Source organism: Melanotaenia boesemani, chromosome 14, assembly GCF_017639745.1.
Source record: "Melanotaenia boesemani isolate fMelBoe1 chromosome 14, fMelBoe1.pri, whole genome shotgun sequence".
Lineage (NCBI taxonomy): Eukaryota > Metazoa > Chordata > Actinopteri > Atheriniformes > Melanotaeniidae > Melanotaenia > Melanotaenia boesemani.
The window spans coordinates 9,938,543-9,954,204 of NC_055695.1; the positions used below are offsets into that span (position 1 = coordinate 9,938,543).

At 39.7% G+C, this 15,662-nt stretch overlaps 1 protein-coding gene across 3 annotated transcripts in view; it reads left to right on the forward strand.

Moving 5' to 3' along the window:
• adamts10 (ADAM metallopeptidase with thrombospondin type 1 motif, 10) overlaps nt 1-15,662 on the forward strand; it is a 53,540-nt gene that overhangs the window by 34,078 nt on the left and 3,800 nt on the right. For 2 of the 3 annotated variants that reach the window (XM_042007203.1, XM_042007205.1), the window contains 8 exons: nt 2,143-2,266; nt 8,513-8,593; nt 8,691-8,854; nt 8,998-9,124; nt 11,119-11,248; nt 12,289-12,493; nt 13,138-13,314; nt 15,408-15,597. In XM_042007203.1, coding sequence (XP_041863137.1) covers nt 2,143-2,266; nt 8,513-8,593; nt 8,691-8,854; nt 8,998-9,124; nt 11,119-11,248; nt 12,289-12,493; nt 13,138-13,314; nt 15,408-15,597 — 1,198 coding nt within the window. The remainder of the gene's footprint in view (nt 1-2,142; nt 2,267-8,512; nt 8,594-8,690; nt 8,855-8,997; nt 9,125-11,118; nt 11,249-12,288; nt 12,494-13,137; nt 13,315-15,407; nt 15,598-15,662) is intronic. The other variant, XM_042007204.1, reaches the window with a different exon arrangement.

Below are 15,662 nucleotides of genomic sequence, written 5' to 3' on the forward strand. Positions count from 1 at the left end.
ATTCAAGTTCTCAATTAAACTAAAAGCCATTAGGTCTAAAGAAGACAGCTTGTAACACTCAAAAGGAGATTGTCTTAATCTCTGTTAATATTGTTTATACTCAGTAAGAAGACTCTGGATAGCTGCCACTGTCTAGTGTAGACATAACCACTGCGGCTCATCACTATAAGCTGCACAGTTGATAAACTGCCATAACTTTGGCAGCAGTCTGAGTTTTTCATTAATGATGATCTTTCTGAAAAGTTAATGTAAACTTAACATTGAACTGCTGTTCACTGTTAATTTAGCAGCTCGGCATCCACGTGGTCAATTTGTGGAACAGTTTAGACAAAAGAAAACTTATTGATAATGATCCATAACTTCTCCAGTTCATGAAACATCCTTATCCTCGTGTAGTTCTGCTATAAACAATGAGTAAAAGCTTTGAGGAAAAGATCTGAGGACAGAAAAATAGATTAAACATAAGAATTTCCAGCTTGAAATTTAATTTTCAGCTTTCCCTCTGTTGCCTCTTTTTACCCCTCACCGAGCTCCTTCATTTGAAGGGTTTCAGCTCATTCAGAAAGACTTGTTTTTTAACATCCACTCTATTTGTATTTCTCCTCCTCCCCTCTTTTTCTCTTGTGTTCTTCTCTGTTCTGCTCTTTAGGAACTCAGTGACCCTGCAGCTCAGCTGTTAGTCTGTCTGCACTGCAGGCTGGCTTTCATTCACTGCTCTCTATTGTCTTTCTGTTTCTCCTTTCTGACTCTGCAGCACTTTACTTTTTTCTTGCATTTTTTTCTGTCTTCAGTCCAGCTCCTCCTCTCTTCTTAAATTGTTGAATCTCTTATACTGTATTGAATGCACATATTAAACTCCTAGCGCTCTGCAGCCTCCTGGTTTCAGTGTTAAAGTCTTATAGTCAGAAATGGGAAAAAGCAGAAAAAAGGATGCTCAGCTGTTAGAGGTGGAAAAGAAGTGATGCCACAGCTTTCCCCAATCTTATCTAGGAGTAGATCCAGTTGATAAATGTACGGTACTGTTTGTATCAAGAGTACATCTGAACAGTTGAAACTTACTGTTCCATCCATCCATCCATCCATTTTTTTAAGTTAAGGTCAGGTCATGGAAGAAACAGGTTCAGGAGGGAGACCCAGTCACTTTTTCCTGGTGATACTCTCTAGTTCCTCCTTAAGCATCCCAAGGTATTGTGACCATAGATGAGGGTAGGAACCTAGACTGACCAGCAGATTGAGAGGTTCCCCTTTGGCTCAGCTCCTTCTTCACCATGACAGACTGATGCAGAGAGCACATCACTGCAGACTCTGGTCTGCCTGTTGATCTTCTGCTCCATTCTATTCACTCTTGGGAACAAAACCCTGAGATACTTGAACTCCTCGACTTGGAGCAGGATCTCATTTCTGACCCAAATAGGGCAATCCACCCTTTTCTGGGTGAGGACTATGGTCTTGGATTCACAAGTGTTTGTTTTTTAATTGTTGTTATTTTACGTATTTTCTCTAGAATGAAATCGCTGAATGAAATAACAGGCTGTGGTGTGGTTAAAGGTCCTGTTTCAAAGTTGCTGTATGTATACTGTAATCGTAGGTCACGTCCCCTCTTGAAAACACTGTTTGCTTCTATGACCACAAGGCCTCCTGCTACTTTTGATCTATAACATTTTAAACTTTAATAACTCACATGATAAAGCCACCAGTTGCAACTCTTGATTCAGTGTTGAGCTGCAATCTAGTCAGTGTAAAAGTAATAATAAACTCAAGCCTCATTATCCCTCACTACAATAAGCAGCTGCCATATGAATTTATGAGAATAAGATCAGTTGCCATTTATTTTCTTCGCTTTTGTTTAAGTTTAGGTCGCTGTTAAAGAGTTTGAGTAAAACCACCTGCTTCTCTCATCATGAAATTTATTTATGTCGACAGCTATGAGTTTAGCAACCAAAGAGCATTATGTCTGCAGAGGATCAGAAAACACATCTGGAGTTGCCATCTGATATTTCTGTGTTTTGAAAAAAATGGTCTGGAAGACATTAGGCGGTAATTCGTCAGCATGGCCTCTGACACCTTTCAACTCACTGCCTGTGCCCCTTTCCCCATGACCCCGAGTGACCCTACAGCTCACTAGTTTCTCCCTTCTCACAGCACGTAGGTTGTGATCGTGTACTCGGCTCTGACGTACGTGAGGATCGCTGCCGGATCTGTGGGGGTGACGGGAGCAGCTGTGTCTCTGTAGAGAGAGTCTTCAATGATTCGCTGCCAGAAGGAGGTAGAGATCTAAAATATTCAAACCTCTTTTACTTTTCCAATTATTTTGTCTTTGGTGAGCAGCTTCTACAAAGTTCTCTGTACATGTCGCTAAAGAATTTGATTTTTCCTGAATTCATAAACAGACGGGGAAAAAGGTTTACATTTTAATTTCAACACTGAAACAGTGTCCACTTTTCCAAGAATTGGACAAAGTCAACATTTACCATGAGAAGTTATGGAAAGTCGCATTTTGTCCCCCAAAAATTGCACATTCAGATTCAGACACCTAAAATGTGGAAATAGCAGTTGTCTATGCTGCATAAAACACACCACAAAAAAAAAAACAATATAGACTACCACAGTACTACATGATACATAAAGAAAAATTGGATAGCGATGATATGAAAAAGTACAATAGTCATCAAACGTACCTGTAGAGAAATGTACCAACACACAAACATCAGCAACATCTAGTCAGAAGCGGATGTAGAGACGAGCACGTTTGTGAGAATGCACGTGTGAACGTGCGTGTGGGGCCATGCAACAAGGAAGAAATGTGTGCTTGCAAGGGGGCCGTGATCACGCCGCACCCCGAAGCATCAACGGGTGACGGGGGGAACCCGAGGCCCCAAAGGCCCAGCAGGTCCACAGAGCACCAAGCCCAGGACAGCCAAAGCAGACAGAGCAGCGGCCCACTTAGACCAGAGCAGAGGGGCCCCAGACCGGAGCCCCCCGGCACAACGGGGCTGGGGCACCAGGCAGCACAGAGCGACGGTGAGCAGGCCCAGCAGGCACCGGGCACCACGGCTGCGCGGAGGGCAGGCACCCCACAGGCCCAAGGGCCAATCATTCCCTTCAGCAGAGCCCCGCCCAGGAACCCACCGACAGCCACGCCAACCCAACACCAAGGCTAGGCACCCCAGGGACAAGAACATGTCCGCACCCCCCCCCCCCCCCCCCCCCCCCCCCCCCCCCCCCCCCCCCAACACACACACACACACACACTTCTGTTCAGAACAATCCTTAATTTCTGAAAATATTTTACTTCCAGCTCATCTGATAAATGCTCAGAGAGAAGTGGTTTGGAAACACATGAGTGAAAGCTTTTGCAATCCAACGTTAAGGTTGGCTTCACAGATATAAACGGTCACTTGTCTAGATCAAGCGAGTCTAACATTATTTACATGGACACATTGGAATTCTATTTCAAAGTAAAAAATTTCCAGGTCAGTCATCAAACATTTTGTTGGAATGCTTTGAAAGTTCATCAGTCCATGAAAGTGAGTTTAAATAGGTGCTTGGTAAATTATGTTGTGTGTTATGTGCATACAGATAAAACAAATATGTCTACTAATTTGCTGATCAAGGGAATTGTAAGCAGTGCCAGTTTCAGCCAAATACCAATACTGATACCATTTATTACTACTCCAAGTTCTAAAAGTGCTTTACAGAGATAGCTAAAGACAAAATGGTAGTGTTATAAAATTAGCTATACAAATATGCTTGTACTTATAAATGAATTAATACACTTAATGTAGTGATCTTCGGTCACAATTTAAAACAATTTAAAAAACATAACTTTGAAAGTGGGACGTTTTACTATTTCTGTTTTACTATTAACTTAATTTAATTTGATGTAGGTAAGGCTGAAAAATTAAGTGGTACTAAAAAAAAACAGCTGAAGAGAGATGTTGAAACTAATTAGATTAACTGGCTACAACCTTAAAGAAGCAGTCTGGCAGAAGTAAAGAAGGACTGAGGTTGACATATTGCAAAGAAATTAAAGAATCATGTCTTTCAACATGATATTTAAAAAAATGGAAACATTAAATTATTTTACAAAACATAATAACATCAAAAGACACTTTTAACATCTCTGTGCGAGGGACAAGGTCATAAATGTGTGACAGATGCCCATAATCTTCAGGCCTTCAGGTGGTGCTGTATTAAAAACATTCATGATTCTGTTCTGGAAATCACTGCTCTGACTTCAGAAATGATTGTAAATACAGTTGCTATCCATGAATCTATAAATGCAGATTAAAACTCTGTCATGTAAAGAAGGATACTGATGTCTCTTCTAATCCAAAGCACATTTAAAATGGACTGAGACAAAGTGGAAAACTGCTCTTAATCAAATTTTGAATATATTTTTACTTTATTTATTATTTTGAAAACCATGGATGCTGCATTCTCCGTACTGAAGACAAAAGGCACCACCCAGCTTGTTATCAGTGTTTAGTTAAAAAGTCTGCACCTTTGATGGTGACATGGTGGTGTATTAATGTCTATGAAAATGGCAACGTTTGTGTATGTAACGACACCGAAAAAGATCAATACAACACATGTTTCTATCTAGAAAGCTTTTTTTTCAGGGAAGACCTGCATATTTCAGCAAGACAATAGTAAACCACATACTGCATCCATTACAACAGCATGGCTTCCAGGTGCTGGACTGGCCTGCATGCAGTCCAGAACTTTTACCATCTGAAAGCATTTGGAGCCTCATGAAAAGCAAAATACAAGAAATAATTCAGGACTTTGGAGCAGTTTAATTCCTTTATTAAAAAAGGACAACGTCCTTTTCTCAAAGGTCCAGCAACTGGTCTCCTCAGTTCTCAGCATCCTACTTTTTTTTAGAATTAGGATTGAATATTAAATATACAGCTATATACTGTATGCATATCTCACGTGTACATTTGTGTGTGTGCATACGTCTCTCCCTCTCTAGAAAAAATGAATCATGGAACAAAATAATGAAATCTAAAAACCACCACAACAGGTGTTAAAAAAGGACATTTCAAGAACTGAGTCATCAAAGGAGATTTAAACAAAGATTTGGAGGACCTGGCCTCCTCTGGCAGATCAGTGCAGAGTGACTCAGCCATGACAGGAAAAGCTCAGTCATTCCTAGTTTTCAATCTGGATCTTGGAATCTCCAAAAGGAAGCCACTAGAGGATCTTAGGCTACACCCAGGTTCAGATGGGGTTAGATGTTCGTTGATATATTCAGGAGCCAGTCCCAGGTATGACTTAATAGTAATTTTTTGAATCTTAAAATTAATTTATAAAACACACAGGTGACCAGTGAAGTCAGCTGAAACTGGGATTATGTGTTCTCTTCTGGTTTCAGCTGCAATCTGAATCAACTTAAGTCTGGGAAGGTTATATTTGCTTAAAGCATGTACAAAGTGAATTACAATAGGCAAGTCTTGATGTAAGAAAATTGTTTTGGGAGTTTTTAACTATGAAGCAACACTGGACAAAGTATTTTAAAATGATAAAATAGAGATTATTATGAAAAATGCTAAAAAAAACAAAACAATTAAATTCTGCAGTAATTTTAGTGGAGCATGAAGTCAGCTATAAAGAAATATGATAACGTGTAATTTCTGGGCCTATGATCATGACCTCAGCCTTACTTGTTATTTGAAGACAGTTGTTCAATAGTGGAACCTGATCTTTGAGATAAATGTGTTATTGATGGAAGAGTAAAAAGAAAAAGTTGTTTCATCTGAAAAAAAAATATATATATATATTTATGGTTAGATTTCATAGTGATCATATGTATATAGAAAAAAGGGTCCTACAAAACAGTGCAAGGCCTGCACTTTGGAGATCTCTTGAAACTGGATTTTTAGGCAAAGGTCTACACAAGTTACTTGGATTACACAAATAACTTTTACTTAACATGATAATTTGACTCAACTCAGTATCATTTACACACACAATAACAAGCCAGCCTAAAAATAAACTAAAATAAAATGAAGAAAAAGTCAACAGAAGCTGTTTAATATAAGGAAGTAAACATAAATGATTACATACTGTACACTGTATGCGTAAATATATTTTAGTCTAGCCACCCAAGAACCGGATGCATGGCAAACAGATTTAGGTGAGGTCCAACCAGTGTGGCTTGAGGTCCTGCTGCTGTCCAGTCTATTTTGGATAACTTTCTCCCCGCAACACCAACAGCTTTCACCCTACTGTCAATGACACTCACCCCCTCCTATGATTCCCAGATCAGACACACCCTGGGCAGGCAGCAGCGCTCTGAACCACAGAGACCAGGCCAGTCTGTCGACTTCAGCTGACGTCTCAACAGACCCCTAAATATCTGACATTATGGCTGTCCTTTAAAAACATAAATTGAGGGGTAGACTTTGTTGTGTGATGTACTTCATTTTTTTAATGATACCATGATTATTTTTGCTCTTCCTAAATACTATGTTGATGTTACGTTTATATCTATATTGCTTCTATGTTTATTTGTTTTATTTGCTTTTGTTTTTAATTATTCTTTTACTTTTGGGCTGAAGGTATGACGAGAGCAAGAAATCACCAAAGTCTAATGACTTGTTAGGGTGTACAGACTTGGTGAAATAAAATGATTTTGATTCCATGAAGGAAGTAGAAACACTTTTATCAACCATATCATAGCCCTCACTGTGTTTACACAATATAAAGAAACACCTCAACTTACAATGTGCTCCTATCTGATTTTGCTGCCACAATATTACTGTAATTGTTGATATTTGGCTGTACTGTAAGGTGTAAAGGTTTTTCTGCATATCTTTGGTTTTACCCTCATTGTAATGTGTGCATCAGTGAGATCGGTGCTGATGAGATCAAGCTCTGAGCCGCTGCTTTAGTTCAGCCTAAAGGTGTTTTAAACTGACGTTTAAAAGAGCTTAAGTTATGAAAAAGTATCTACATACTTTGGGCCACATAGAAAATATTCTTTTAATATATATTTCTTGCCAGTAAAACCTAAACCTGAACTAAACCAAGTTCACATGAGTTCATACTCTTCTCCACACTTTTAAAGTCTAAACTCCGTTGGCTTGGTTACAGCTACAGCACAACATGTTCTCATTTCTAACCCAACTCAAACTCCAGGCACCGGGCTGAAGCCTTATTCTGGTCACGGGCAGATTTATGACTACCAGAATCACTCAGTCATGTCTACAGCCAGCTTTTGATTTCTCTAAACTCCTAAAGCCTTTGGCCAACATTTCTCCCCTCTTGTCTGCTTCAGTGATTTAAGGGGTCCCTGTAGAGTATTTGACCTCCAGCAGTGCTTTGTAGCAGTTTTAATATGTGTGGCTCAGCATTTTGTTTGCTTCGTACATGTACATGATGACCCACACACATGGTACGCATTGTTGTGCTATCATTCAGATTTGCTGATCTTTGGGCGGCGTAACAGGCCAGTGTATGCAGCAATTCTCCAGCAAATGCAGCAGAGAATAAGCTTCCAAAGTAGCAACGTAGTAAAATTGGCTATTTAAGGCCAGGTGTCAAATTTGTATAAAAAATCTTTAAAGAAAGATTTAAAAAATGCAATAATCAAGCTTCTTAAACTTTAGGGATACATATTGTGTATCCCTGAAACAAACTAAAAGAATATATTTTTACAAAGATGAGTGAAAGCAGTAAGTTATTCAGCATTTACACTCTATTAGCATACTGAGTGATAACATTTTCCTCTAGTGAGTGTTTTATGACCCCAAGATGAAGCCAAACTACTCAGTCTGCACTGTAAAATATGAAAAGAAAGTAGATGAATGCATCCATCCTGGAAATGTAAAAAAGATTTAGTTTCTTAAAGTAGCAGCATTATTTAATTCCTGGTGTGATCACAGTTTTATATTAATGCCGTCTCTTTCCTTCTGTCCAGCCTGTGGCTATGATAAGCGGTGAGGGATTACTGAGGTGTCGGCTCTGTTTATCCCTGATTGTTAACAGAAGACCCTCGCTCTGGCGTTTCTGAAACTAGAATTAAGTGTGTGCATCTGACCCAGGTTCAGTTCTACCTCTTAAAGCTCTACTGAGAGGTCACAATCCAAAGTCAGTAGATGAAATTAGATTCGACCTCTTTTTTTAAATTCTCTCTCCCTCTGGTGAACTTAAGTTATTTTCAGGGCTGCACCGCCCAGCCTGCTGGCAGGGTAGCAGAGCGATGCTGAAAAAAGCAGAGCAAACCGGGGTGGAGGTGAGAGGTGCATAAAAAGAAAAGGGGCAAGAGACCAAGACAGATGGAGGGAATGGAGCGAAAAGGAGAGAAGAAGCCGGCTCTTGGCAAAGTTCTCACCCTTGAGCAGAGAGCTGAGGACAGCTGCCCAGGAATGTAGCTGGAATCTGAAGCCTCTGCTTAGTCCATTGGTGTCCCACAGAGCTAAACACCACTTATGCATCGTTTTCCTGATCCTCAGAGAATAAACCTCACTTTTTTTTTTTTTTTTACCTTATCTGTGTGTCCCAGGATATGAAGAGGTGGTCAGAATTCCTAAGGGATCAGTGTTCATTCACATACAGGAGCTCAACATTTCCCTCAATTACCTTGGTAAGATGATACTGAAGCTCATATGACTTAACTGACTTCAATTATTGTCATATAATTATGTATTTTTACTCTCCGCTCCCTCTCCTCTGTGTTCTAGCACTGAAGAGTAAAAGTGACCAGTATTTTATCAATGGAAAGCTGACCATTGACACACCTCGCAGGTTCAACATTGCCGGCACCACTTTCCACTACAGGCGGCCCACCGATGGACCAGAAACTCTTGAAGCTCTGGGTCCAACAAATATCACCCTCATTGTGATGGTAAGACCTGAAGCACAAGATTTCTACTTAACAGTGTAAAACTAGTTGCTTTGATAAAAGGGATAACAGATTAATTTATTTGTGTTTTTGGAAAATTAATTGAGAATGTGGTGTTATAAATGTTGGGTTGTATGTGTTTATAGGTGCTGGTGCGGGAGGAGAACCCAGGGATCCACTATCGCTTCAACCCGCCACTCAGCAGAGATCTCCAGAACGGCTTTGGCTGGCACTACACCTCCTGGTCACATTGCTCAGCTCTGTGTGCTGGAGGTGACTAAAATTAAACAAAACAATATGTTCGTGTAGCTTTTCAGTCGTCAAGGTCATGTTTAATTGTCAGAACTTGAATTGAAGGCATCTGGACAAGTAAAGAAGTCCAGTTTCCGTCTATTCAAGTCCTCAGGGAACAAAACAATCATATAAACATTGGAGGACTTTGCTCTGGCTTACATTCTTTCTGTAGAGACTTACCAGAACCACTGAATGCAGCCGCTAACTGTTTAAACACAAACCATAATGTGGAGAAAACATGAAGTCTTAAGAATTAGATTCAAAGCCGTAAAAACTGATTTTTTGGACACTTATGAATAGCAGAGACGATGCAGATTGACTCTTGTGAGGAAAAAAAAATGTCGACCTGTTCACTGCTACAAGAGGTTTAAAAATTATTTTCATGGAATGAAATGATGTTAAACATCTTATATCTTTTCTCTGCTTTTTATTTTTCTCCTTGTACCCATTGACACACATAGACCCACTCTGGCCTCTGAAAACACAGTTAATCTCTGTAGATTGGGACTGGGGCTTTTCTGGGAGGCCATGTGGCTTTGGAGATACCACACATGAGTCATCTATGGCCTTTGTGAGTTAATGATCTGTGGAGCTTTACCTGATAAGAGCTCATTTCCCTCTTGTAAATTCTTGCTCTTTGCTACAGTCTTGAGCAGGGGAGGATGAGAAAACGGTGGGTGAACATCCAGTGGTAGTTTGTGTGGATGCAGCTTTGTTCTTCTAACAGACTTATTGTGACTGATGTGTTTTTTTGTTGTTTTTTTTTATTTTCCACCACAGCTCAAAGTAGCAACAATCTCTTGTAGAGCACAAATACAATGAGAAATTCTGATGGCTTAGTTATGCATTTCCCACAATGCAACACAATCTCTTCTACAATCTGCAAACAACATGAGGCATTGTTGCAAAAGCCAAAGTACACTTGTAAATTCTTATCTTTTAGAGACTACATTTAGATGAGGAACCCTTTTCTGGGAACTGGGGTCTTTTCATTATCCCTTTCCATTTCCACTACAGGAATCAGGAGGTTAATACAGTTCTAGGGTAAATCCTGCTAGATATATGGTACTTTCATAGTGGCACATGTTACATCCCCAGCTCTGCTAGGGTAAAGGGGTTGCCAACATTAAGGACAAGAAATTAGAGTAAGTAAAAGTTTTATTTTACAATCAAAACAAAAAGACTACAGCTGAATGAACAGTAAAAGGCAGCAAAGCTCAAAGCAAACAACAACAACCAAAGATTTAAGAGTAACCAAAACAATACTAAAGGTTTAAAGCTGTTCACAAAGGTAACCAACTAGCAAAAGAACTCAAATTCTAGCTTGTTACAAAGCCATCACCACAAGCTGGTCTATCTGATAACAATACAGCCAAACACACACACACACACACACACACACACACACACACACACACACACACACACACACACACACACACACACACATACACACTACTACTACTACTACTTCTTCTACTTCTTCTACTACTACTACTACTACTACTACTACTACTACTACCTCCAGTCCAAGACAGCAAATGGCAAGCTTTGCTAAATGCCCACATCTGCCCTGAATGAACGTCAGTAGTCATCTTAAATAGTGGATTTCCTGGTTGGACTTCAGTCATTTGGGCCAATCACGGGCGGGGGATGACAGAGCGGACCAATCGCGGACGGGTGATGGCACAGCCACGTGCCAAGGATCCATCCAGCCAATCACAGATGAGCAATGACACAGCCAGGAAGTTGCTCAATAAATCCAGGCAAATCCAGGCAATCCAAAAGTCTGATCACTTTTAAATCTTACCAGTTTTCTTGAGGTGATACATTCAACCCAATTCATGCTAGCAATGTGTTGGACTCCACATCTGAGAGAGGCACAGAAAAAAAAGACAGAGAACTAACACAGAAAGACATCATCTGTCACTAATGCTTGTATGTTTGTTCTGTGTTGGTTCATCTGTGCTCAGGTGTCCAGATCCAGCAGGTGGTGTGTAAGAAGCAGACAGATTATTCGGTCGTCTACAATCATTTGTGTGAGAAAAAGAGCAAACCTAAAGAGAAGAGAAGATCCTGCAACACTGAGCCATGCTCCCCAACGTGAGTCTTCTGTTGTATCTTCACGTCAGGTGGCTTTTTCATTTTTTTTCTTTTTATGAACATTGATATTTGTCAGGCTAGTTTCAGAGCAGGTTTTTGTTAAAGGAAGTCAGTCATACTGGTGGTATAGTGCAGGGGTGCCAAACTCATTTTAGTTCTGGGGCCACATACAGCGTGATTTGATTTCAAGTGGGCGGACATGTAAAATAATTACATACTTCGGATTAACTAATTTTTGTTTTACTGCAAAGAACTACAAGTAGATCATATTATACGTGCAATTTTAACAATATTTTGCCTCAATTTATCAGTTACACGTGCATTACAGCTTACAGATCACATTGAATCAACTAAGTCACAACACATTTAATCACATTTATGTGGAAGTAAACATCATAGTATTTCACATTATGATTAACTTGTCAAGAGCTAGAAGTTAAGCTAAAAGTACATACCTGTACATCTGTGTAGGAACCACCTGAACTGACTCACCTCATCTCACAAACTGAAGTCATATCTATTAAAGTAAGAAACATATAGAATAAAAAAATATATGAAGTTATCCTGCTGCCTTCTAAAGGTTTTATATCTAAATAAATACAGTCTCCAGTGGATAAATTAGGAACTGCGGTTACTTTTATTAAAAATTTGTAGTTAAGGTCTTATCTGTAATTTTCACATTAGCTATTTTTTCTAATGGGCCATACTGGAGCCTCTGATGGGCCGGTTTTGACCCTCGGGCCATATGTTTGACCCCTGTGATATAGTGAGATTTGGATGCACATGGTCAGTTGCATCATTGTAGTGAATATGTAGTTGATTTCTACAATAACATTTCGATAGTAATGACTGTAAAAACAATCTTTAGGATATTTCATCAGTTGCTCTTCAGGTTGTTTTGATGACCTGTGATGTCAGATTCATAACTGATTAACTTATCATGTCGTACATATTTTATGCACACATGCATTTGTTAAATGTCAGACTGAATTATGCAAAAGTTGAATTTAAAAACAAACTGAGCCCTTTTTGTCTTTTAGCTGGTGGACAGGAGAATGGTCGGAGTGCAGTCGCAGCTGTAACGGTGGTCTACGGACTCGGGAGGTGTTATGCAAAAGAAGGATTTCTGCAACGGAGGAAAAGGTCCTGGATGACTCAGCCTGCGTCCCCCTTCGCCCTTCAATCACCGAGCCCTGCAGCAACCACAGCTGCCCCCCTGAATGGCTGGCTCTGGATTGGTCAGAGGTACACAGACGTTTGCCATCTTGCATGTGTTCTGCATTGACTTCTCCAATGTTGTAGCCAATTCATTACTGATTTTGAACCATTACTTGAGTTTTTTTTACAAAATTCCAGTCAGATGAAGCAATGGTTTATTTTCCAGTTGAAACCAAAAAAACCCAAACATCTGCCAGCAAAAAGTAAGAGTACCTTAACCATGACACACACAACAGAGGTACAGAGTCGATCAATACACTGAGCATGTTGTTTCACTCATGAACTCATATTGTTACAGTTGTCATGTTCCTTACACATTTTTAATTTAACCTTTCATTAGAACCATCTGGGGAAATGTAATTAGCATAATTTCTTAACTACATCAGTCCTCCTTGTCTGCTACTTTGTTCCAGGAGTTAAAAACTTTGTTCTCCCTGTTGACTGAAACTTTTTTTTCATCACGTCTTCTGTAGAATTAAGTCCATTTGATCTACAGGAACTCAGCAGGCTCTTGACTTTACAACTGCTGCCCTCTGCTGAGAGGATTTAGAGGATTTCTTTTTGTATGCTCTTGACCGCAGTGACCCCCTCTTGCACCCTCCCATCTCATCCATGCCCTACCTTCCTGCTTGATGTTTTCCATTTTTTCTCTTTCCTCCTTTGGTCTGCAGTGTACGCCCAGCTGTGGTCCTGGCTACAGGCACCGTGTAGTATTGTGTAAGAGCGGGGAGAGCGGGGACACATTACCAGAATCAAAATGCCCCAAATATGGCCGACCCACCTCCAGAGTGCGCTGTAACCTGAAGCGCTGCCCTCCCCCACAGTGGGTGACTGGTCCCTGGGGAGAGGTAAGACAACAAACACTTTATTTTAATGCATATTTATTCTTGGAATTTCCACTACATTTATATTAATCTGATTTGACATTTTTTTGTCAGGAATAAATATGTTACAGGACTGTACAAAAGTCTTTAGCCACCCTGTATTTCTTTATATTTTTCTTCAAAGGAGCCACACTTTCTTGTAATCTTTGGGTGGTTTTGAGAAGCAGTTCTCCAATCTCTCTGAAGGTCTTTCAAAATCTAACTAACTGTGCTTTTCAATAACTTCTGCTGGTCTCTGTAAGCTCTGTTAGTCTTCAATGTGTTTCTTTACCTGCACTATAGTTTCTTTTTCTTGCTTTGTTGGCTTTATTGGAGATACGACACTACAGTGACTCACATCCCATCTAGTGGTACAATGTGGTATTACATTAAAGTCTGGACCTCATTCACATACTATGGAGGGCAGAAACTGCCATAATCAAAAATAAATAAATAAATGAGGAAATAAATAAAAGAAATAAATAAATGAGGAAATAATGAAATGTAATTTTTTATATTTTTATTAGTTTATCCATTTATTCATCTATTTTATTTTGCATCTCCATAAGCTTCCAACCTTAAACCTCTATGCTTCTGACTCATTTTGATGGCACACTGACATTCAATATGCACATTCTTGGGGTCGATATTGTCCTGCAGCATCTTGTGGCTGAGAAACCGCACTTACGTACCTAATAGCTTTGTGTTTTGAGTATCATGTGACAGCTGCATTTTGCTTTACGGCACCACATCACACACCAGCAACTGGACATCAACATATTGGCCATTTTAGGTTCACATCTGGGCTGCTTCAACAAAGAAACCAAAATAAACAAAATCAAAGGAAGAGAGGAAGACAAGAGTCAACATTGGACTGGCTATTACTGGCTGGAGAGTGTTATGTAGGACCTCACAGAGACAGAACTGAAGTGACAGGTTTATTGAGAACAAGGTTATCTCATCCAGAACATTACTAGTTCCATAGATGGTGCTGAGTCAAAGTACTTGGCTGGGTCAGTCGGGACCGGGAAGAGGAGAAGTTCAGGTAGCTTGAACGAGGTCCAACAGGGAGTGACTGTGGTGCTGGAGTATATAAGGACTAGTGAGACAATGGGGAACAGGTGTGACAGGTTGGGTGGATTGGAGAGCTGGGATCAGGGACAGGTGTGGAGAATAAGGGGAGTGCTGGAGGAGTGGCAGGACAGACTGTGACAGAGAGAGCTTAGGGAATTGTTAGGATGCAAGACGACAACCTACCAAAGTTCAGTAATGTTGCTAAAGCTAAGGTGGTCATACCAAATATTTATATCCAAGTTCATAAGAATTAAATAAACCTTGTTTTTGTCATACATATATACTAAGTTTCAATTTATGTTTGCACATGTTTCAGTTAAGTGTTGCACTTATTTCCTATTTTCCTGTCAATATATAAAAAAAATCATGGACTGGCGCAAGATTTGCACATTGCTGTAAATACTTTGCATGAGCAACAAGAACCTCCGTGATTAACCAGCTGCCTTTACTGGTAGAGAATCTGAGGCTCTGCTCTAATAATAGGTGTGCTTTACACTAATCACATAGTTTATGCTGCACTCGTTTAAATTATGCACCTGTTTTGAAATTGGAAGCTTGGAAGTTAGATTTTATTATAGTTGCAGGGAAGTTGCTGAACAGAAAATGGTTGGCTTTCTAGGAACTCTGCACTTCAAGACTTCAAGAAGCTGATGCACCAATCAAGAAAAAAAAATTCCATAAATCAACACCATGTATGATATTACTACAGCTCTTCGGTTTTGGAAGAAATTAAACAAACTAAAAATAGTATTGATAGGATAGGTGGGGTTTTTTTAGAGGGGCTACAATGAAGATTTTCTTATTGTAGAAAATAAATTTCTTTCTAAATGTGCTCACTGGTGCATCTATCAAATGAAAAGAGATGATAATGGTATTGATTTCCTAACTATTATCAAGATTATTAGCAATATTTCCTGAAATTTCAAATGATCTCTGTCAGATCACTGCATCACTGTTAGTGAAAGTCTAATTGTTTCTGTATGCAAAATGTGTTTGTGATTCAGTGTTCTGCCAAGTGTGGTCTGGGTCAGGAGATGCGTTCGGTGCAATGTCTGGCTCATACTGGCCAGCCATCCAATGAGTGTCTGGACCATCACCGGCCTGCAGCCATGCAGCAGTGCAAGAGCAAATGTGACTTCAGTCTGCCCATCAGTACGGACAACCCTGAAGGTCAGAGGACAAATTTCAGTGCTGGTAATCTTCACTGTTTTACAAACTCATGTTTTATGCAAAGTTAAATTTTCATATGTTCAAATGGC